General features: G+C 53.1%; 1 protein-coding gene across 1 annotated transcript; it reads left to right on the forward strand.

Annotated features, from left to right (window-relative positions):
- On the forward strand, positions 15,085–22,900 carry RELA (RELA proto-oncogene, NF-kB subunit; the record flags this gene model as incomplete). The annotated part of the gene is given in 10 exon segments (NM_001114281.1): positions 15,085–15,111; positions 15,214–15,365; positions 15,524–15,672; positions 16,507–16,598; positions 16,973–17,104; positions 18,326–18,430; positions 18,649–18,861; positions 21,039–21,119; positions 21,206–21,280; positions 22,272–22,900. Coding segments are annotated over 10 exon segments (1,655 nt in total), but the record flags the coding sequence as incomplete, so codon positions are not given.

Genomic DNA, 24,685 nt, shown 5'->3' on the forward strand with positions numbered 1-24,685 from the left:
ACCCCTAGCCTGGGAACCTCCATATGCCGTGGGAGCGGCCCAAGAAATGGCAAAAAGACAAAAAAAAAAAAAAAAAAAAAAAAAGGAACTGAGCTTATGCAGTAGAATTTATGCACCCAAACCGAAGATGCTTGTGGATGCCCTTTCAGCAGTTTGAACCAAGATCAGTGCAAAATGAAAGAAAGGTTTCTACATCTGGAATATTTATGAAACAATTACCAAGACTCTCCGATAGGGCAATGAATGCTTTGTATGTTTTATGCTTTCTTTCTTTCTTTCTTTTTTGTCTTATTGTCATTTCTTGGGCCACTCCCGTGGCATATGGAGGTTCGCAGGCTAGCTGCTGGCCAATGCCAGAGCCACAGCAACACCAGATCCGAGCCACGTCTGTGACCTACACCACAGCTCACAGCAACACTGGATTCTTAACCCACTGAGTGAGGCCAGGGATCAAACCTCGGCCACCTCATGGTTCCTAGTTGGATTCCTTAACCACTGCACCACGATGGGAACTCCTGTTTTCATTTTTTAAGAATGATTATTTCTAAATATTAAATATTTCTAATATTATTTCTCAATCATTGGCTTTTTTTTTTTTTTTTGTCTTTTTGAGGACTGCGTCCAGAGCATATGGAGGTTCCCAGGCTAGGGGTCTAATCAGAGCTGTAGCTGCCGGCCCCACAGCCACAGCAACGTGGGATCTGACCTACACCACAGCTCACGGCAATGTCGGATCCTTAACCCACTTAGCGAGGCCAGGGATCGAACCCAAAAGCTCATGGCTCCTAGTCGGATTCATTAATCACTGAGCCACGATGGGAACTTCAATCACCAGCTTTTAATTGAATCTTTTTTTTTTTTTTTTTTTTGGCCAGCCTGCAGCATATGGAATTCCTGAGCCAAGGATCAGATCTGAGCCACAGATGTGACCTAAGCCACACCTGTGGCAATGCCAGATCCTTATCCCACTGTGCTGGGCTGGGAATTGAACCTGTGTCCCAGCACTCCCAAGATGCCACCAATCCCATTGCACCACAGGGGCATTCCTTCATTGGCACTTCATATATGTTTCCTTCTCTTTTTCTTTTTATGGTGGAACCTGTGGCATATGGAAGTTCCCAGGCCAGGGGTCAAATCAGAGCTGCAGTTGAGGCCTATGCCACAGCCACAGCAACACTGGATCTGAGCCAAATCTGCAACCTACACAGTGGCTTAACCCAGATCCTTAACCCACAGAGCGAGGCCAGGGATCAAATCTGCATCCTCACAGAGGCTATGTCAGGTCCTTAACCAGCTGAGCCACAACAGGAACTCCTCCTTTCCTGCTTTTAATCTTTTCTATCATCAGATGTCTGAATCAGATAAAGACCATTTGTGCGGAGTTCCCGTCATGGCTCAGGGGTTAACGAATCCGACTGGGAACCATGAGGTTGCAGGTTCGATCCCTGGCCTCGCTCAGTGGGTTAAGGATCCAGCGTCACCCTGAGCTGTGGTGTAGGTCGCAGACGCGGCTCGGATCCCGCGAGGCTGTGGCTGTGGCTGTGGTGTAGGCTGGCGGCTACAGCTCCAATTCGACCCCTAGCCTGGGAACCTCCATATGCCGCAGGAGCAGCCCAAGAAATGGCAGAAAGACAAAAAAAAAAAGATCATTTCTGCGTGTCAGTGATGTGTATAGTCTTGTGATATATTGGTTCATCATAATACATGTTTCAAGTATTATCATATCTTGGGTTTTTACAGAAACCTCCAAAACTTTTAGTGCAAGTGTATTCGGTGTTTATAGTCAGTCATTAAAAAAAAAACATATAAAGTATTGTGAAAAACACAAAATAACATGGTTTTGGCAGGATCATCTATAGAGAGAGAAGAGAAAGGGAGGGAGAGAGAGAGAAGAGAAAGGGAGGGAGAGAGAGAGAAGGAGCGGGGAGAGAGAGGCACCCCCTAGAGACTGGAGACAGGCAAGGACTGATGCCTCTTGAACCAAGTCCAGGACACTTTCCCTTTCCCCGTCGAGCCCTCTCTCTGGCCGCTCACTTCTCTTCCTGTCTGCCCACATCAATGCTTTCTCAACTCAGATGCCTCTTCCTCCAGGAAGGCCTTTGGACCTCACGGCCCCGGTTGCGGTTGCTTGTCACCCAGTGACGTCTGCTTCTCTCAGGTTCTTCAAGCTCAGGTCCCACGGCACCAGGGGCTGTTTCTGAATCATCCACCCCAATTTTCCCAGCACCAGCATGGTGCCTGCACAGAAAAGGCTCTCAGTGAACATTTGAGGAATGCACCTGACCCCGCAGTCGCCCTGTGAATGGGTTGGTGCTATACCCATTTGACGGGTGAACCATGAAGGCTCGGAAATTTAGGGACTCCATCAAGCCACAGAGCCAAGCATTAACAGAGACACCATTTCAATCCAGGCCCTTCCTTCCAACCCGCCGTCCCACCCCCAGCCAGCCCTGCTCCAGGAAACCCAGAGCCAGCGGGGCAGGGAGCCAAGGAGCACAGACCTGCCCTCCGCTGAGAGACGGGAGGTGTGGTCAGGAGATCCTCTACGAGCTATGTGTCACCTTAAAGTTTGTGCGGAATTTTCGTATTCTCCTTCACCAGAGTGGCCTTTCATTACTGTCACCAGGTGACATTAATTGGAGCTTGCTCTATCTGTCCTAATAAACGCATCTTCACGGGTCACGTGGTCTTCTGAGCCGTGGGGCCTAGAACCATCCTGACGATGAAGGGCTTATGAAGGCTTTTCAAAATTTTTATTTCACCCCCGATGTGCTTTGTTTGCTTAGAAATATTTCTGTTCTCTGATGCAACACAACCGTTATAAAGCCCTGTCCACCTCCGGCAGGGTCACTGGCCCCATCGGCCGCAGACGAAGGGCTCGAAGAGAAGAGGCCAGGGCACACCTTTCCACATCGGTGCCAAGGATGTGGGCTTGAAAGGTGTGTTTGCCAGGGGAAGTGGGCCTCCGGTCAGGCTGAGTAGCCTCCTTTAAGGTGGCATCTGCCTTTCAATCTACGCGGTCCCCGCACACAGGGCTCCATCTCCACGCCGCATCTTTATTTTTGTTTATTTATTGTTTTTTAGGGCTGCACCTGCGGCATATGAAAGTTCCCAGGCTAGGGGTTGAATTGGAGCTGCAGCTGCTGGCCTGCAACACAGCCACCGCCACGCCAGATCCCAGCTGCATCTGTGACCTACACCAAAGCTTGTGGCAATGTCAGATCCTTAACCCACGAAGTGAGGCCAGGGATCAAACCTGCATCCTCATGGATACTAGTTGGGTTTGTCACTGCAACTGATGGCACTAACGGCCTGAACCCACCCAAAACCCAGATTGGGACGTAAACCCATGGGGGTTTTTTTGTTTTGTTTTGTTTTTAGGGCTGCACGCGAGGCATATGGAGGTTCCCAGGTGAGGAGTCCAATCAGAGCTGTAGCTGCTGGCCTATACCACAGCCACGGCAATGTGGCATCTGAGTCACTTCTACGACCTGCCCCACAGCTCACAACAACGCCAGACCCCCAACCCACTGAGTGAGGCTGAGGGTTGAACCTGCATCCTCATGGATACTAGCTGGGCTCATCAACCACTGAGCCATGACGGGAACTCCCTAAACCCATGGTTTTTGTTTTGTTTTGTTTTTGTCTTTTTGCCATTTTTTTGGGCCCCTCCCACAGCATATGGAGGTTCCCGGGCTAGGGGTCGAATTGGAGCTGTAGCCACCGGCCTACGCCAGAGCCACAGCAACTCGGGATCTGAGCCACGTCTGCGACCTACACCACAGCTCATGGCAACGCCAGATCCTTAACCCACTGAGCAAGACCAGGGATCGAACCTGCAACCTCATGGTTCCCAGTTGGATTCGTCAACCACTGAGCCACAGCGGGAACTCCGACCCACGGTTTTAAATACAAGTTACTCACCCTGTGTCTGGACTCACCAGGGCTCAAGTTCTGTACGCCTCTGCGCAGAAGGAATTCAGCAAGAGACAAAGTGATAGGCAAGAAACAGATTTATCAGGATAGGACTTGTAAGAGGTGCAAGCAGGCAGGCAAGGAAGCTCTGACGGGCTAGCCGATGGGCCACAGTTTCAGTTTTGTCATCCACGGGGCATCGGGGCTGGAAAGGCCTGCCTCTGGGAGTAGTTGCACCTCCTTAGTATCCAGTAAGGTGTATATTCCAATCAGCTGAAGGGCGGTCTTCAAACTCTTGCCCTTGGTCTGAATCTGAAAGCAGGCCTCATCCCATACCCCAACCAATAACCTGAGGCAATTCCTGCACCTCCACAAGTGAAGCAAGCCTGCCTTATTATTATTATTTTTTTTAATTTATTTATTTTGCTTTTGAGGGCCACACTCTGGGCATATGGAGGTTCCAGGCTGGGGTCGAATTGGAGCTACAGCTGCCAGCCTGCACCACAGCTCACGGCAACATCGGATCCTTTACCCACTAAGCAAGGCCAGAGGGATCAAACCTGCAACCTCATGGTTCCTAGTTGGATTCGTTTCTGCTGCGCCACGACTGGAACTCCTAAGCCTGCTTTATTCTGATGCTTTCATGAACTTACAGTGGGCTCCCAACATCCCCCAGTTTTCCCTCATTACCTATGATCCCCTAGTGGGACTTCTGCAGCCACCTATCATTACCACTCAGCCACCATGGGAACTCCATCCATGCCAACTCTTTAGAAGAGCTTCTGTGCTAAAGCAATAGAGAGAGAGTGGTTGTTGTATCACAGGGACAATGATAGTTGCACCCACGATGGTGCGTGTGCAAGGCCAGGCACAATCAGTATTCAGTATATGATGAGCATCCAGAAATCAGTAGGTCTTGGGAATTCCCTGGTGGCTTAGTGGTTAGAATCCGCCACTCTCTCTCTGCTGTGACCCAGGTTCAGTCCCTGGTCTGGGAACTGAGATCCCACTTCAAGCCACTGCACTCGTCACCCAAAAAAAAAAAAAAAAAAAAAAAGAGTTCCCATGATGACACAGCGAAACAAATCTGAGTAGCATCCATGAGGACACAGGCTCCATCCCTGGCCTCGATCAGTGGGTTAAGGATTGGCGTTTCTGTGGCTGTGGTGTAGGCCAGCAGCTACAACTCGAATTTGACCCCTAACCTGTAAACATCCATATGCCGTGGGTGTGGCCCTAAAAAAGACATAAACAGACAAAAAAAATCAATAGATCTTAACTACAAATAGCGTGGTTAAGTGTTTTCAATATTCCATTAGGCCTGCTGTTGCAAATTTGTGACATATCTGGAGCAGATGCTACTATACCCCCCCTCCCCTCCACGTTCATCTGTACACAGTAAGGGTCTCTCTTGGCACATACTCGCGGCGCTGATGGCAGCTTCCTCCGACCATAGGAGTGTATCCAGCCTGTGCACAGAGAATGCCAAAAATCTGGGAAATAAACACCACCAGAACAACCTCAGCCAATGCCTGATGGGAGCTGGGGCGGCGGCGGGGGGTGGGGGGGGCGGATAAACACCCAACTCCTTGGCCTGGGGTAAGACCACTCCAATGGAGGGCAGAATTTTTAATTTGAAATGTTTTTAGATGTAAGTTTATATATAATTTTACATAACTGCATAAAATGTCTATGATGGGTAGTTTTACGTGCCGACCTGACTGGATCACGGGGCACCGAGATATTTAATCAAATATTATTTCTGGGTGTGTCTTTAGGGTGTTTCTGGATGCAGTTAGCATTGAATCAATAAACCAAGTAAAGGGAGGGAGCTCCCATCATGGCTCAGCAGTAATGAACCCGACTAGTATCCATGAGGATGTGGGTTCAATCCCTGGCCTTGCTCAGTGGGTTAAGGATCCGATGTTGCTGCGGATGTGGTGTAGGCTAGCAGCTGCAGCTCCAATTTGACCCCTAGCCTGGGAACTCCCATATGCCGCAGGTGCAACCCTAAAAAAAAAAAAAAAAAAAAAGAAACCAAGTAAAGGGAGTTCCCTGGTGGCTCAGTGGGTTAAGGATCCAGCATTGTCATTGCCATATCTCAGGTCACTGCCATGGTGTGGTTTCAATCCCTGGCCCAGGGACTTCTGCAAGCGGCAGGTATGGCCAAAAAACAAAAACAAAAGCCAAGTAAACAAGATGGCTCTTGGAGTTCTAGTTGTAGCACAGCGCAAATGAATCTGACTAGGAACCAGGAGGTTGTGGGTTCGATCCCTGGCCTTGCTCAATGGGTTAAAGATCCGGTGTTACTGTGAGCTGTGGTGTAGGTTGCAGACACAGCTCAGATCTCGAGTTGCTGTGGTTGGGCTGTAGGCCGGCAGCTGTAGCTCCAATTAGACCCCTAGCCTGGGAACCTCCATATGCCACAGGTGCAGCCCTAAAAACCAAAAAAAAAAAAAAAAAAAAAGAATAAACCTATATATATAATTGTAAATGTGTACAAATGTACAGACACAGGATGTGGTTTCCGTTTGGTTTTTTAGTCACTATAAGTGCTGGTACCTTATGCACTTTTCCTTTCTCACTCAGCAATACAGTGGGGACTCTCTTCAAGTCCTCGGTTGCAGGTCTAGCTCACTCTTTAATGGCTGTAATATTCTACAAGTGGAATTCAGCTTCCTATGGGTCTTTGCTCTGGTCTCCACTGGATGCCAACAGGAATATTGCTACAATAACTCTCACAGAGTCCAAGGGATGGTCCCATGAGTGGGATTGCTGGGGTGAAGAATACAGAATTCTCAATTTTGCTAAATATTATCTAAGTGGGGTTTTTTTTTATTTTTTATTTTTTATTTTTTTTATTTTTTATTTTCCCACTGTACAACAAGGGGGTCAGGTTATCCTTACATGTATACATTACAATTATATTTTTCCCCCTGGGTTTTTTTTTTAAAGTAACATATCTCATGTCACAAAACCTTCATGGACATGCCCATGTCCTTGTATCCGCTTCAGCTGACAGGTGCTACAGCCCCTTAAAATGTGCCAAGGAAGCGGTGATTCAGCATCAGAAGGTCTCAGCAGATCTTCTGCCCCGTGACACCACAAGATATGGGACATCACCAGAGAAACCTGAAGTCTCTGATTCAATAAAATTTTTATTTCAGAAGCTATTTCTTATATACTTACTCTGCTGGGCCCTTCATGTTCAATACTTATTGATGTCTCACAACCACCCATTGAAAGGAGTGTCGTTGGAGTTCCTTGTGGCTCAGCCAGTTAAGGCTCCGGTGTTGTCCCTGCTGTGGCTCAGGTAGCTTTGATCCCTGGCCCAGGATCTTCTGCATTTCACGGGCCAGGCAAGCAAAGAAAGGAGTTCCTGTTGTGGCTCAGTGGTAACGAACCCGACCAGTATCCACGAAGACGAGGGTTGGATCCTTGGCCTTGCTCATCAGGCGAAGGAGCCGGGGTTGCCACGAACTGTGGTGTAGGTCACAGTCAGGGCTCAGAGCTGGCATTGCTGTGGCTGTGGCGTAGGCCGGCCTCTGCAGGTGCAATTCGACCCCTAACCTGGGAACCTCCATATGCCGTGGGTGTGGCCCTAACAAGACAAAAAGAAAGGGAGAAAGAGTGTTGTCATCCACATTGGTTCCCAGTCTTTCAGTCGGTTTAAACATCTTCTCCTTTGCTCATGGGAGTTACCCTTTTGTGAGCTGCCTGTTACATGCTCAGCTCATTTTTCTGTTGTGTTATTTGTCCTTCCTTGATATGTAGAGCAATGTTAAGCTACTGTTGTCTTCTGCTTTGCAAGTATTTTCTCCAAATCTAGTCTTTGTTTCTGCTTTGTCTCTAGCATGAAAATTTTTATTATGTTATTTCCCTTTTTTTGGGGGGGGGCATGGTGTGTAGTGACCTGATACGGGATCTCAGTTCCCAGACGAGGAATTGAACCCAGGCCACAACAATGAAAGCGCTGAGTCTTAACCACTATACCACCAGGGAATTCCCTGTTATTTGTCACATTTAAGATTTCGATCCTTGAGTTCCTGTTGTGGTTCAACTGGTTAAGAACCTGACTAGTACCCATGAAGACATGGGTTCGATATCTGGCCTCACTCAGTGGGTTAAGGATCTGGTGTTGTCATGAGCTGTGGTGTAGGTCACAGATGCACCTCAGATCCTGAGTTGCTGTGGCTGTGGTGTAGGCCAGCCGCTGCAGCTCTGATTCTACACACTGCCTGGGAATTTCCATATGCTGCAGGTTCGGCCCTAAAAAAGCCAAAAAAAAAAAAAAAAAAAAAAAAAAGAAGAAGAAGAAGAAGAAGAAGTTGATCCTTCTGAAATTTATTTTGGAGACTGGTATAAGAGACAGGTCCAAATGTATTTTCTTCAGATGGGAAGGGAACTGTGTGCTGGCACTTCTCATTATATAATACAGCCCTTTCCTGCTGAATCCACATTCCACGTGATATGTATTAAATCCTAAAATGGATTCGGACCCAGTTCTATATTCTTTTTTTTTTTTGGCTGCACCCAGAGCATATGGAAGTTCCCAAGCCAGGGATCGAACCCATACCAGTGACACCACCGGGTCCTTAACTTGCTGCACCATATGGAAACTTCCTCTATCTTCTTAATTTGGCTCCATGAACTTGTCTATTTCTGTCCCAATATTATATTGATTTGATTACAGTGTCCTGATAACGGCTCCTTTCCTGGAAGCCAAGGCCCTTTCCCCATTCTTTTTCATATACTTTGACTGTTCCCAGACTTGTATCATTTGAGGTGGGCATTAGGGACGTTTAGACCAATTAAAAGTGCCCATGGTGGCTCAGAAGTAATCATGAAAGGGAAAACTTATTAGAATGCTAGTTTTAGGAGTTCCTGTCATGGCTCAGTGGCTAACGAATCCGACTAGGAACCACAAGGTTGCGGGTTTGATCCCTGGCCTCGCTCAGTGAGTTAAGGATCTGGCATTACTGTAAGCAGTGGTGTAGGTTGCAGACGCGGCTCAGATCCCAAGTTGCTGTGGCTCTGGCATAGGCCGGCGGCTACAGTTCCTTTTTTTTTTTTTTTTTTTTTTTGTCTTTCTGCCATTTATTGGGCTGCTCTCAAGGTATATGGAGTTCCCGGGCTAGGGGTCTAATTGGAGCTGTAGCTGCCGGCCTACGCCAGAGTCACAGCAACGCGCGATCCGAGCTGCATCTGCAACCTACACCACAGCTCACGGCAACGTCGGATCTTAAACCCACTGAGCGAGGCCAGGGATCGAACCTCAAGCTCATGGTTCCTAGACGGATTCGTTAACCACTGCACCACGACGGGAACTCCAGTTTTGAGAGATTTAAATGAGATTCATCCACATGCAGGGTCATGTTGAGTGCACTCCACAAAGGCGAGACGATTTTCCCAGGGCAGAGGCATGCAATCCCTGCTGGCACCTCTGGAAAGTCGACTTGGTCCCTTCACTGTATCTTGGCCCTCCCCACTCCGAGAGCAGGGTCACTCTGGGTCTACAGCTCTTAATGCCAAGATCACACAACCCTTGGTGGCCAAGGGAACCCTTCTCCTGTACCGCGATTTCTCCTGATGCCCAGGGACTCTGTGAAGCGCCTCAGACCACTCTTGGGCTCCCACTGGCCACCATCCTTGAGGACACCCCTGACCCTGGCCCCAGTCCACAAGCACGGCACAGGCTTCGGGGACGTGAGCAGTCCCATCTCTCCCTTTTCATTTCTACCCCTCGGCCAGGGTGCGGGCCGGGGGGACCTGGGACACCGGCTCTTGCTGGGAACTCCCCAACTTTTCCGCTCTTTCTGAGGCCTTGACTCTTTCTCTCTTCTCCTCGTCCTTTCATTACCCCCCTTGGTGGGGGTGGGGGTAAGTCGACGGGCTCAATAGCTTAGAATTCCTGATTCCAGATCATCATTTTGGCCATGCCCAAAGCATGTGGAAGTTCCTGGGCCAGAGATAGAACCCTCGTCACAGCTGTGACAACGCCAGATCCTTAACCCGCTGTGACACGTGGGAACTCCCCAAGTCTACGGTGTCCTGAAACCAGCATCGTGGTTCCAATGTTCCAGTGTGTCCTGAGTCCGAGACTAGAGAGGGACTGTCCCCGGATAAAAGGAAGAGTGTGTGTGACCTGTGAGGCTATTTCAGAGGGCGTTCCTCTTCCAAACACCTGTCAGAGCGAGGTTGCAGAGGGAACTGGTCTGGGGCCCTGGCTGGATTAGAGAGCCATCCTGGTGGTAGAAAAGGCTAGAATACCAGCGAGGAACTGAGAAGGTGGGGGTGGGGCTGAGGAGAGGCAGTGCGGGGAGAACAGGCCAGCAAACTTTGGGCTGGAGAAGGGCAGAATGTGAGTTTAGCTAGACGTGCCCAGGGGCCTTAGCCAGGAAAGGGGGGGTGGCGGCTGCAGGAGGTAGTTGGCGGGGGTGAGAGAGGGAGATGCCAGAGTCTGGGGAGGGGAGGGAGGCCAATGGACTGGGCCTGCCTTGCTGCCTGCTTGTCTGGTATACGGCAGCGAGGCCACAGGATTTGCTTTCCTTCTTTGCCCAGGTTTGAGCACAGTGAAGTTCCAGGTCTGCCCTGGACCTATGGCCACTCCAAGCCCCAGGGACAGGTCAGGGCATCTCACTCAGGACCATCACAGCCAGCCCCGCGGCTCTGTCCCTTGTGTGGCTACCTCATTTGGGACCTCATTTCCAAAGGGTCTGGAATCTGGAAATATGGAATGATCCAGAGAAGCTAGAAGGCCAGTGCCTGCGTACTGTCAAAATGGAACTTTCTATCTCTCCCTTCGTTTTTATTTATTATTATTATTATTTTTATGGCCACACCTGCGGCATATGGAAGTTCCCAGGCTAGGAGTTGAATTGGAGCTGCAGTTGCAGGCCTACACCACAGCTACAGCCGCCTCTGAGAACTTCACTGCAGCTCATGGCAATGTCAGATCCTTAACCCACTGAGTGGGGCCAGGGATCAAACCCAAATCTTTATAGACACTATGCCGAGTTCTTTCTCTCTCTCTCTCTCTCTCTTTTAGGGCCACACCTGTGGCACATGGAGGTTCCCAGGCTAGGGGTCCAGTTGGAGCTGCAGGTGCTGGCCTACGCCAGAGCCACAGCAACAAGGGACCCAAGCCACGTCTGCAACCTACACCACAGCTCACGGCAATGCCAGATCCTTAACCCACTGAGCAAGGCCAGGGATGGAACCTGCATCCTCATGGATACAATCCCCCCCCCCAAAAAAAAGTGGAGGAGAGAGATGAAACAAAAATCACAAAGCTGATAACTTTGGTAAGCTGAAGGACCGCTCTGTGGAGGCTAATTATGCAATGCTCTCTATTACTGAATGTGTCTGAAAATGTTCACAATGAAAGGTTAAAATAAATAAAATCTTTCTTGGAGTTCCAGATGTGGCACAATGGGATCGGCAGCATCTTGGGAGCCCCTGGATCCGGCATTGCCGCAGCTGTGGCTTAGGTCGCAACCCTGGCTCAGTTCTGATCCCTGGCCCTGGAGCTCTCTGTGCTGTGGGGCAGCCAAAAAAGAGGGGGAAAAAAATCTTCCTGCAGAGAATGCAACAGCCACAGTCAATTTTACTGGTGAGTTTTACCAGTATTCCAAGGAATATATAATTTCTAATTTACATAGACTCTTCCAGGGGATAGAAAAGGGGGGATTTTTCCTCAAATCATCCCATGAGGCTGGTACTACTTTGATACCAAAATTAGACAAGGTCAGAAGAAAAGGAAAAGTAGAGCCATTTTATTTACAAATATAGTTGCAAAATCCCCTTTTAAAATATCAGTGAATCGAATTCTGCCCTATAACACATCCTGACCAGTTAGGTTTATCCCAGGAAAACCAGAAGATTTACTCTTAGGAAATCTATGTTACACTCTGCATTAACAGATAAAGGAGAAAAATCATAAGATCTCCTCTATAGGAGTTTCCGTCGTGGTGCAGTGGTTAACGAATCCGATGAGGAACCATGAGGTTGAGGGTTCGATCCCTGGCCTTGCTCAGGGGGTTAAGGATCCGGCATTGCCATGAGCTGTGGTGTAGGTTGCAGATGAGGCTTGGATCTCACGTTGCTGTGGCTGTGGTGTAGGCTGGCAGCTATAGCTCTGATTAGACCCCTAGCCTGGGAACCTCCATATGCCGAGCGAGCAGCCCTAGAAAAGGCAAAAAGACAAAAAAAAAAAAAAAAAAAAAAAGAAAAGAAAAGAAAAGAAAAGATCTCCTCTATAGATACAAGAAAAATATTTGATAAAAGTCAACATACTTTTATCATAAACATAGTAAACTAGAACTAGAAGGGAACATCCTTGACCGATAACAGCTATGTACCCAAACAAACAAACAAACAAACTAAATGTAACCTAAGGACAAGAGCTGCAAAAATATTCTGTATTTAGGAAGTTCCCATTGTGGCACAGCAGAAACGAATCCTCTGGGGAAGCTAGCATCCATGAGGATATGGGTTCTATTCCTGGCCTCACTCCGTGGGTTAAGGATCCAGTGTTGCTTTGAGCTGTGGTGTAGGTTGCAGATGCGGCTCAGATCCCTCATTGCTGTGGCTATGGTGTAGGCTGGCAGCTGTAGCTCCTATTTGATCCCTAGCCTGGGAACTTTCACATGCCACAGGTGCAACCCTAAAAAAACAAACAAAAAAAATCTGTATTTAATCATATTATTGGTGGTAATGTTGGTTATTATTCTGAGTGTTTGGTGTATAGTCTGAGATAGACCAAAGGAGTAATTGGTTGGCATCACTGAGAACTGAGATTTTTTTATTGTGGAAAAACATACATAATATAAAATTTAGAGTTCCCTGGTGGCTCAGCAGGTTAAGGATCTGACATTGTCACGGTTGTGGCACTGGTTCAATATCTGGCCTGGGAACTTCTGCATGCAGGGAGTGTGGCCAAAAAATGACTATTTTTGTTTGTCTTTTAGGGCTGCATGGGCATCGTATATGCACCCAGGCTAGGGGTCTAATCAGAGCTACAGCTGCTAGGATCCGAGCTGAGTCTGGGATCTACTGCATCCCCAACCCACTGAGCCAGGCAAGGGATGGAACGAACCTGTGTCCTCATGGGTAATAGATTCGTTTCTGCTTCACCACGATGGGAACTCCAATACATACGAATTTTTAAAAGAGGATCGTACAAAGATCAGTGATGATTGTGTCATTAATCAAAGATTATAATTCATCCATCTGTTCTCCTGAAGTCTGCCTCCTCAGAAAGGTAAGGCTAATTTTCTAATCCGGGGCAGCCACAGGAGAAACTGAAATGAGTGGGAGGGGTGGTAACTGTTTTCACTTTTGTCTTCCTGTTTTTTTTTTTTTTTTTTTTCAGAGCCTGGGAAAGCAAGTCAGAATTTCCAATCTTTTCCAATTCCCACATGATTCCCTAATTTAGAACGAACACAGAGAAAATAAAGTCTGCCTTCCTCTGGGTAAGACTCCGAAGCCTGCTGGGGATTGCCCCCACCCTCGGACAAGGAACCCCCCGCGGAGGGGGTTGCTCCAGTCCCACCCTCACCCCGCACGAACGCTTCTTGGGCTTGGCCTTGGGGACAATATTCTGGCGACGGGTCACAGGATGGTTAATTAGTGGAAATGCTTTGTGCGAGCTGGACCAGCAGGAAACCCTGGGGACACAGGCGGGGTGAGCCTGCCGATTCAAACCCCTGGAGGGTCCCGGACCTGCTAAAACACAAACGTCAGGCTGCAGGGTCGAGGCTCCAGAGATCTACCCCTCGGTGCCTTCTGCCACCCATTGCCCCGGAGGGATGCCTCTTAAACCGAGGAGCCTGGGCTCGGTTCGCCAGCGGGAGCGGACGAGGCACGGAGCCTCGGTCCACACTAGCGTGCACCCATCGTCCGAGCACTGCCAGGTGAAGTCCGGGCGCTTTCCTTTCCCCTCTCTGCCTCCAGACTGGGGGGACAAGAAATTTAAAAAATGCTTCCGCGGCCCCAACCACCACGAAGCACCTTCATCGATTAGGAAGCCGTGTGGAGTTTAGCCACCCGGTGTTTGCGGTCGAAGCAGGCCCGAGCCTTTCCCAGCGCAGGGCAGGCAGCCGAAGCCCAGCAGCTCTGGCCCTGTTCCAGACCGGGCCCGAGGTGACATCACCACTCCTCCGATCGGCGGGAGGGGGCCCCCGAAATCCCCTAAAAACATTGTGAGTAATCGCCCGGCCCGCCCTCCAGGCGGGGCCCAGACTCGCGAGCGATCCGTGCTGCCCAGCCAGTCCCGGGAGCGGCGTCCAGGCGCGCGGCGTCTCGGGGCCCAGCGCGGCGCGTACTTGCTCGCAGGGCCCGGCAGCGGCGGCGCGCGCCACCCCCTAGGCCCTCGAGTGGCGCGCTCTTGTCCCTAACCCACCGCGCGGGGCGGCGGCGGCGGCGGCGGCGGCGACGCAGCGCGCAGGCGCGGCCGGATTCCCGGCAGTGACGCGGCGGCGGGCGCGCGCGGCGCATTTCCGCCTCTGGCGAATGGCTCGACTGTAGCGCGCGCCGCGGGCCCAGCTGCGACCCCGGCCCCGCCCCCGGGACCCCGGCCATGGACGGTGAGGACGCCCTCTGACCCCGCGCGGTGGCGGCGCTGGGGCCGCCGGGACCGCGGCGGGAGCCTCCGCGCTGCCTTCCGCTCCTTCCTGCGCCGATGGTCGCTGCGCAGGGAGCGGCCGGCCGGATGGTGGAGCGGGGCGGGGCCGGAGTGGGGGGGGGGGTCTGACTCAGTTTCCCCTGGGGGTGGCGGGAGTTGGGGGGAGCTGTGACTCGGTCTCCCCCGGGGCCCCGGGGGCAGTTCCGACTTAGTTTCCTTGTTAGGGGAGAATGTATCTGACTCAGTTTCCTCCCGGGTTGGGGTGGGGAGTGCCCTCCCTTAGTTTAATTTAGGAAAGTAGAGAGGGGTCCTGGCTCAGTTTCCCCTGGTGGTGGAGGCCGTCCTACCGGGTTTTCTCTTAGAAAACAAGTGTTTCTGGCTCCTTCACCCCTGCCCCTTAGCTGTACTGCAGGTTCCAGGCAGCTGGCCCTGACCCAGTGTCCCCGGGAGGGAGCCTGGCTTCATCTCCTTGCCGGGGATGCAGGCCCTCCCTGGTGAGGACGGGAAGCGGGCATGTGCTGACCCTTGTATCCCTCCCCTTTCAGACCTCTTCCCCCTCATCTTCCCCTCGGGTAAGTTGGACCATCCTTTTTCCGTGGTTCGGGAGGAGCTCCCCAGGGTGAGGGCGATGGGGTCAGCCGCCTGATGGGGGCTGGCCCGCATCTCCCCCGCAGAGCCGGCCCCGGCCTCGGGCCCCTATGTGGAGATCATCGAGCAGCCCAAGCAGCGGGGCATGCGCTTCCGCTACAAGTGCGAGGGCCGCTCAGCCGGCAGTATCCCGGGCGAGAGGAGCACGGATACCACCAAGACCCACCCCACCATCAAGGTCAGCCCAGCTCCCGAGTGAGGGGCGCAGTGTCAGTAGGGGTGAAACCCCAGCAGGCTTGCTTTCAGGCCCCCGCGCAGCCTGCCCCCCCCCTCCGGGGGGGGGGAATTGGGGCTGGAATTCCTGCGCCTCCAGGGTGCTCTCTGTACTTTGGACAGATCAATGGCTACACGGGGCCAGGGACAGTGCGCATCTCCCTGGTCACCAAGGACCCCCCTCACCGGCCTCACCCCCATGAGCTCGTGGGGAAAGACTGCCGGGATGGCTTCTATGAGGCTGAGCTCTGCCCAGACCGCTGCATCCACAGGTGAGCTCCCCTTGGGCACCAGGGGGTGGTGGGGAGGTGGGAGGCCAGGAGGGCCAGCAGCTGTGTAGCTGTTACAGTGTTCTTTCTAGACAGAGGGCACCCTTTGCTCTGTCCCCAGCTCTGCAGGCAGATTCCTCTGTCTTGAAATTGCCTGTGTCTCTCCTCCCTCTAGCAGATAGGAGCCCCATGGAAAAGTGATAGGTCTCTAATCACCCCCGAAGCCCTAACGCCTGTGGCTGGAAGGGCAAGCCCCTCAGTCACGTCACTTGTAGCGAGAAAGAAAACCACTGAACCGACAGTCTCCCTGGAGCTTACGTACTAGTTGACAGAGGCAGGCTGTAAATAAACATACAAATAATTAAACAAGATCCGTTAGCAAGTCATCAGTAGTGATGAAAATAAAGCAGTGGGTTGGAGGAATAGCCCGGGAGGCGGAGGAGCTGGTGTCACTACTTTAGATGGGGAGTCAGAAAGGCCTCTCAGGTTAGAGCTGAATGTGAGAAGGCAGAGAGGCATGGAAAGAATGGCGCGCTCCCGGCAGAGTGAATGGGTGTCAGAGGCTTTGAAGTGGGAAGGAGTTTTGTGTGTTTGGAGAAGGGAAAAGAGGTCCTGGGACAGAGGGTAGGGAGCCAGCAGGGACAGTGGACCCGGCGGCAGGGCCCAGGGCTTTGTCAGCCAGAGTGAGGAGTGGGTGGCACTGTGGGCAGCCATTCAGGGGGGTCCAGCACGGCGTGCTGGCCTGCTGAGTGGGTGGGGGAGAAGGGGTAGACCCGGCAGGGCTGGAGGGCCCAGGCTCTGCTGGAGACAGTGGGACTGATTCCTCGGGGACCTCAGCTTCCAGAACCTGGGGATCCAGTGTGTAAAGAAGCGGGACCTGGAACAGGCCATCAATCAGCGCATCCAGACCAACAACAACCCCTTCCAAGGTGAGAGGGCTGTGGGAGCAAAGGCCCCGGCCTGCCTGGAGCACCTCCGCTCTTTGTCACCCTGCCGAGGTTACTCTCCCTCCCTGGCCAAGACTCACAGCACAGGTGGAATTTTGCTGCCCTTTCAGCACACACTCCCATTTTACTACTGGGGAGACGTGACCCAGAGAGGGGACACAGGGGACATGACGTTCCAGGTCCCAGGTGGAGTCAGCGATGGATGTAGAACCTTCTATTCCTCCTCTAGACCTCCTGCTGCTTCGCAGGCCCTGAAACATCCCTCCCAGCCCAGAGCTCCCTGTCCGCCCCCGTGCCCCTCCCTCCCTGGCTGTCCCCCCCACCCCAGCTCTCCTGACCCTCTGTTGTTCTGACAGTTCCCATAGAAGAGCAGCGCGGGGACTACGACCTGAATGCTGTGCGGCTCTGCTTCCAGGTGACAGTGCGGGACCCAGCAGGCAGGCCCCTCCGCCTGCCGCCTGTCCTCTCTCACCCCATCTTTGACAACCGTGAGTGGCTGGGGAGCTGCAGGAAGGGCAGACGGGTGGGCCTGCGAGGAGGAAGGGGGTTGGTGGGCGGGGTCTGCCAGAGTTGCTCTGGCTTCAGTCGCGCAGGGTGTGTGTCCTCTTGGTGCTCTGTGCCCTGCGCTGGCTGGGGAGACGAGGCGACAGGACCCAGAGCCGCCCTCAAGGGACAGCTTCCAGGCTGGCAGGGAGTCAGCTGGGAGACAGGCATTTCCAACATGTGATGAGAGGGTGGTGTGCCCAGCCTGCACTATTGACTCCGGAAGTGTGCTCCTGGGAACGAGATAATGCTAGAGAGGAGCCGTGCAGTGATGGAGGCTCACAGGAAGTTCACAGACGAATTGGGCCGACAGTGATCGACTGCAGTCTTTAATTAAGTAGCCAGCAGGATGCGTGGAAATAAAAGGGCTCTGGACCCCAAGGCTGGGAAACCAGGATGAACCAGGGGTCAAGAGGGAAAGGTTCATTGGAGTTCCCGTCGTGGCGCAGTGGAAACGAATCCGACTAGGAACCATGAGGTTGCGGGTTCAATCCCTGGCCTCACTCAGTGGGTTAAGGATCCGGCATTGCTGTGAACTGTGGTGTAGGTTGCAGGTGTGGCTTGGATCCTGTGCTGCTGTGGCCGTGATGTAGGCTGGCAGCTGTAGCTCCAGTTCAGCCCCTAGCCTGGGAACCTCCATATGCCGTGGGTGTAGCCCTAAGAAGCCAAAAAGAAAGGGAAAGGTTCATTGCCACAGTGGGTATGAACAGGCCTTGAAGTCTGCTCGGGTCGGGTGGAGAAAGAGGGGTTGTGAGCTTGTTGGTTTTCTTTGGACTCTAAGCCGCATGAGGGCAGAGATGTTCAGGCTTTGTGCCTCATTAGGTGCTTCATGCCTGGAACAGGGCTGGGCCCAGAGTAGGTGCTGGTATGTAGGGTTGCTGAGGAGTTCCCCGGTGACCTAGTGCGTAAGCGTAATGCTGCACTGCAAGTTCAGTCCCTGGCTCGGGAACTTCTACATGCTGCAGCTGCGGGCAAAAAAAAAAAAAAAAAAAGAGTCGCTGAGTTGATTAGGGCGAGGAGCCAGTGGGAACAGTCAAACCTTGGCTGCAGAGGTGCTGTCAGTAGGCGCTGGACAACCTTGACTGTGGGCTGGGCAGGAGTCTTGCAGGTCAGCCCAGGAGACCTCTGGTGGTTCAGGGCTTCCTTCCTTATTCCCACACCCTCAGGTGCCCCCAACACTGCAGAGCTCAAGATCTGCCGGGTGAATCGGAACTCGGGGAGCTGCCTTGGGGGCGATGAGATCTTCCTGCTGTGCGACAAGGTGCAGAAAGGTACACACACCAGGAAGCAGGGCTGTACTCTGGAGCAGGAGGTGAGGGGTGAGGCTGAGCACACGTGGCGAGGTGGCAGGGAACTGATTTAAGCGCTCCCCTGACACCTCGGGGGCAGCAGGGTGACGTGTCTCCGGAGAAAGGCCTCAGCAGCATCGGGGGTGGCGGGCTGGGTGAATTGAGCATGGCCACCCACTCCGCCGCCCCCTCTCCATCAGAGGACATCGAGGTGTATTTCACGGGCCCGGGCTGGGAGGCCCGAGGCTCCTTTTCACAAGCCGACGTGCACCGACAAGTGGCCATCGTGTTCCGGACGCCTCCCTACGCGGACCCCAGCCTGCAGGCCCCCGTGCGCGTCTCCATGCAGCTGCGGCGGCCTTCGGATCGGGAGCTCAGCGAGCCCATGGAATTCCAGTACTTGCCAGACACAGGTACCCAGGGGAAGGTGGCAGCAGGCCTGTTGGGCTCCAGCCAGCGGCAGTGAGGCCAGGGCTGTGGTTGAGGGTCAGAAGCTCCAGTCGGGTGGGGGTTTACACTGTGATCAAATTCTCTTTCTTGCCTCATTTAATGACGACACTCAGATTTTACGAGTGTCCTTGCTCATAAAACGTGGAGCTCTTGCTAAGCGCTTTGGCCCTGTTGCAGGCATGTCAGTGAATTACCTGCTGTTGTCCTCATGAACCTTTTGATAGCTTTTAACTTGCCTGAGGTCACATAGCTAGTGAGTCTCGGACCCAGACCTCCCTTGAACCCAGGCCTTCTGGCACCAGGGTGCTGTGATCCTCCTGTCTCATCACTGCCACACAGCCATGGTTTGGTCGAGGCTTTCGGACACCTGACCAAAACAGGAATGGCCAGCGAGTTCCCACTGTGGCTCAGTGGACGCAAATCTGTGTCATGAGACGAAGATGCAAAACAGATCCTTAAGTCACAGAGTGACGCGGGAAACGGAGGGAGGTGCGTGCAGAATGGCATGGGAGCTGGCGCTGGCTGCACGGAGGAGGTGGCATCTAAGTTGGAGAAACACCCAGAAGCACGTTCTCTAGACAGGTGGAGCGGTTTCTGGAAGGGCAGGGGTGTTGGAGGGTGCCCGGTGCGTTTGGGGACAGCTACAGCTTTGGGGTGGGAGTGGATGTCAGTCACTGAGCAGGCCCAGGCAGGGGGGCATTGAATGTTGCCTGGAGGCCTTTCTCCAGGGTCACATCCTGAGGCGGTGGGGAGCCACCGAAAATTTCTAAGCTGAGAAGTGACATGAGCAGCCCACTCTGGCAGCCTTGTGCAAGGATCCGAGGGGGAGACGCGGGGAGAGGAGGCATCTGGTTGCCAGGGTCTGGGGAGAGGCGATGTCGTGTGAACCTTGCAGAGGGAACGGCGAAGCGACATAATCTCACTTACTGCCATTGGCCTCAGGGACCCCAGCCCCACAGGGTCTTTGTGGCCAACACACACCAGGCTCGGTCCCCCATCAGGCCCTGCATCCTAGCTGTCACCTGGTCTAAAAATGGTGGGCTCGTCCCAGTTCTTCCCTGCACCCCTCTAAGCTACATGTCTCAACCTTCTGGTGCTGTCACATCCCCCTGTGCCTCTTCCTCAGAGCTTTCCTCACTTATATATGGTTGCGCCCCTGCCCCTCTGTCATTAGGATGTCACCTTTTGGGAGCAGGAACCTTGTTTGTTCTCAGGGCCATATCCCCAGTGGCTGGAGTGGAGCCTGGCCCACAGGAGGCACTTGGCTATTATGTGTCTAGGGAGTGAATGGTCGAAAGTGAGAGAGAGGAAGATGCTGAGGACGAGTCCAAGGTTTGGTGACAAGGCAGACAGGTAGGAAAGACACAGAAGGGGAAAGAACTAGAACCAGGTGTCTGAGAAGGTGTGGTTGGCACTTTGGACCGTTTGGGGTTATCCAAGTGTTACGATGGTTAGAAAGTTCTGAAAGCTCCAGACTGAACGATGAGACCACGAGAGAGAAGATTAAGAGTCTTAGAGCTCCCGTTGTGGCGCAGCGGAAACGAATCCAACAAGGAACCATGAGGTTGCGGGTTCAATCCCTGGCCTCACTCAGTGGGTTAAGGATCTGGTGTTGTCATGAGTTGTGGTGTAGGTCGCATATGCAGCTCGGATCCTTGTTGCTGTGGCTGCAGCGTAGGCCGGCAGCGGTAGCTCCAACTCGACCGCTAGCCTAGGCATCTCCATATGCTGCAGGTGCAGCCCTAAAAAGACCAAAAAAAAAAAAAAAAAGAAAGAAAGAAAGAAAGAAAAAAAGATTAAGAGTCTCTGTTGAAGTCTTAGGCAAGCCTGTGGTGCTCAGCTGCCCCAGAGTGGATCAGGCAGGAGAGGAGCCAGGACATAAGCAACACAGGTGAGAGGAGAAGCTGGGGACAGGCTGCAGGGGCAGATTCAGCCACAGGAGGGCTTCTCAGAAAGCTGTGGTGTTTGTATTCTTGTCGAGGGTCTCAGAGTCACGCAGGTTTTCTCCCAGCCTGAGAAGGTTTGGCGAAAGAGTCTCAGGAAAGCTCTTCTCAACACCTTTCCTCCCGAGGCTCTTCGTGAGCTCTGGGGGGGTCCAGCTGGGAAGAGCAAGGCCCACGTTTCTCCATTCTCTTCCCAGATGACCGGCACCGGATTGAGGAGAAACGCAAAAGGACCTATGAGACCTTTAAGAGCATCATGAAGAAGAGTCCTTTCAATGGTAGGAGGGGCCCTGGGAGGATGAGAAGGCAGCGGGAGGAGGGGTGACCCTGGGCAACAAGAATTGACCCAGCCTTTGCCCAGCAGGACCCACCGACCCCCGGCCTGCAACCCGGCGCATTGCTGTGCCTTCCCGCAGCTCAGCTTCCGTCCCCAAGCCAGGTAAGGGTTTCCTTAAGATCGTTCCGCCGGAACTATAGGCCCAAATCGGTTTTGCCCGTGGTTTAGACACCTTCTGGGAGGGAGGCAAGCTGTCATCCTCACCAGCAGGTGTCTGAAGCCTGCCCTCTGTTGGGCTCCTGTTTCTCAGGGTGTGAGGCCTAGTTGCCTCTGTGAAAGCCACCTGGGGAGCGGGGAAGATGCAGATTCCTGGGCCCTTACAGAATTGGAGGCCTTGGAAGTGTGGCCAGGAACCGGTGACTTCCTGGAGGTGCCCACACACACTGAAGTCCGAGAACCACTACGTCAGTTAAACCCCGTGGGGGACACTTTGAGATACAGAAGTTTCAAAATGTACCATCTCTGCCCTCAGCTCCCCAAAGAGGTGGGGCCATAAAAAAATCATCTCTGGGGAGTTCCCACTGTGGCTCAGTGGTCATGAACCCGACTAGTATCCACAAGGATATGGGTTCGATCCCTGGCCCTGCTCAGTGGGTTAAGGATCTGGCACTGCTGTGGCTGTGGTGTAGGCCGGCAGCACACACCAGCCTGGGAACCTCCATATGCCACAAGTGCGGCCCTTAAAAAGACCAAAAAAAAAAAAAAAAAAAATCACCTCTGAGGTAGCAAAACAGCAAACCGCATGTGCAAGAGTGGGGTACAAAGAGGGGTGAGGACGCGCAGCTCACCACCTGCTCCTTGGGCCCAGGCCCACAGAGGGCTTGGTCTTTCTGTGTAAGATGAGGTTTTTCCAGCTGACTCTGAAAATGTCCCGTCCCCTAAAAGGCTGTAGCAGCTCTGTGGGCTGGAGTAGACAGGGAGGCCTCCAGGGAGGCCACGCTGGAATGGGACCCTGCAGGCCAGAGTGAGATGAGAGAGCTAGAGTGCCTGCTGTGACACCATAGGGTCACTCTCGATAGCGGCTGGGGTCCAAAGGGTGGGGTGGGCCTCCGAGGCCTTGTCTGACCCGTCCCTCTCTGTTTCTCTCCTCCAGCTCCCCAGCCCTATCCCTTTACGCCATCTCTCAGCACCATCAACTTTGACGAGTTCACGCCCATGGCCTTTGCTTCTGGGCAGATCCCAGGCCAGACCTCAGCCTTGGCCCCAGCCCCTGCCCCAGTCCTGGTCCAGGCCCCAGCCCCGGCCCCAGCCCCAGCCATGGCATCAGCTCTGGCCCAGGCCCCAGCCCCTGTCCCCGTCCTAGCCCCCGGCCTTGCTCAGGCTGTGGCCCCGCCTGCCCCTAAAACCAACCAGGCTGGGGAAGGGACACTGACAGAGGCCCTGCTGCAGCTGCAGTTTGATACTGATGAGGACCTGGGGGCCCTGCTCGGCAATAACACTGACCCGACCGTGTTCACGGACCTGGCATCCGTCGACAACTCTGAGTTTCAGCAGCTGCTGAACCAGGGTGTATCCATGCCCCCCCACACAGCTGAGCCCATGCTGATGGAGTACCCTGAGGCTATAACTCGCTTGGTGACAGGGTCCCAGAGACCCCCTGACCCAGCTCCCACTCCCCTGGGGGCCTCTGGGCTCACCAACGGTCTCCTCTCGGGGGACGAAGACTTCTCCTCCATTGCGGACATGGACTTCTCAGCCCTTCTGAGTCAGATCAGCTCCTAAAGGGCTGACACCTGCTCTGCCCAGAGCACTGGGTTGCAGGGGATTGAAGCCCTCCCAGAGCCAGCACTTACGGATTCTGGGGGTGTGTGCTCCAGCTGCCCTCAGCATCTTTGGGTGATGTCTTCGGGGGGGGCGGGGTTGCATTTATTCTTTTATTGGCAGTATCTATCTCTCTCTCTTTTTGGAGGTGCTTAAGCAGAAGCATTAACTTCTCTGGAAAGGGCAGAGCTAGGAGGAACGCAGACTCTTCCTTCCCCTATCCTGATGTTCAGCTCCATTCTTTACAGGGAATTCTGGGGGCGGCCAACCCCACCCTCCAGCTTCTAGTACTCTCCTAGAGAGGGACAGGCTGGAGCTGTGGCCTCAAAGGCCACAAAGCCTTATTACCAAGTGTCTTCTTCAAATCATTGGTTCATTTATACCTTGAACCAAAACAATGCCCCTGTTACCAGCCCTTGTGTGGTGCTGGGATTCTTCATGCCTAACCACCAGCTTTTGAGGGGCTGGCCTTCCTACCCTGCAGAGGTCTCTGCCAGCTCTCTCCTTGCTGGGCTGTGGCTGAAGGGACTTGGTGGGCAGCACTGGCCCTCTCCAGGATTTAGGGCATTTCTGAGACTTCTCTGCCCCCCTTTTCTCAAGTGCCTTAGTAGTAGGGCAGGCTGTTTGGAGTTAGGGAGAGAGCAGTCTGGCTGCTCTCTAGTCAAGAGGCTTGGTTTTTATTGAAGAATCAAAGCTTTTGGACTTTTGCTTTTTCTACTCCAAACTAATAAATTTGTCAAGCTGGCCAGAGATTTGCCTTCTTTCAGCACACTCTACTGGTCGTGTCAGGCTGGACATTGGTCACAAGAGTTAGATGAATATTTACACTGTCATTTGGGAGTCTGCAGTCTGAGGACACCAGTGGAAACCCCTAGCTACTACCAGCCAGCGGATGAAAGGCAGCTGCAGGGTGGGGTGGGGGAAATCCCAGCCTAGTGAGAGCCGAGTGGGGCCCAGAAGTTGTGGGGATGGAGCATTTTCAGGAGGGGCTTCACAGAGGCCACACTAGCTTCAGGTCTAGGTCAACAGAGGAGGGTGAATTTCGCAGAGGGGCTAGCCGACATTTGTAGGTGAATAGGCAAAGACGATGTTGGAAAGGTTCAGTGGGGCCAGTCTGTTAAAGATAAGAACCCTGGGCTAGGAGTTCCCGTCGTGGCTCAGTGGTTAATGAATCCGACTAGGAACCATGAGGTTGCGGGTTCAATCCCTGGCCTTGCCCAGGGGGTTGGGGATCTGGCGTTGCCTTGAGCTGTGGTGTGGGTTGCAGACGCGGCTGGGATCCCGCGGTGCTATGGCTCTGGCGGAGGCCGGCGGCTAAAGCTCTGATTGGAGCCCTGTCCTGGGAACCTCCATATGCTGTGGGTGCGGCCCTAGAAAAGGCAAAAAGCCAAAAAAAAAAAAAACCCTGGGCTATAATGTTTGGATTTCATTTCTTAAGTAGCCCAGGGAGAGTGTCCATCTGTTGGGGAAGGGGAGGTGCCAGGTAGAGTTTGGGAGGGCGGAAGAAATCTCAAATCTGAAGTCGACTCCCAACTGGTACACCGGGGAATCCTAAGCAAAAACCAAGCAACGGCCCCAAGGGCTGGAGCTGGATGTACTTCCGGCTTGGCCTAACGCACGCGCAGTAAAGCAGGGTCAGCGCGAGGCCCTGGCCAGCTAGGTCCTGCCTTATCGAGGGCGCATGCGCACAGAGTAGTCTACGACAAGGGGGCCAGGTAATGCGCCTCGGGAAAACCCATCTTGAGG

This window comes from Sus scrofa, chromosome 2 (assembly GCF_000003025.6).
Source record: "Sus scrofa isolate TJ Tabasco breed Duroc chromosome 2, Sscrofa11.1, whole genome shotgun sequence".
Taxonomy (NCBI): domain Eukaryota; kingdom Metazoa; phylum Chordata; class Mammalia; order Artiodactyla; family Suidae; genus Sus; species Sus scrofa.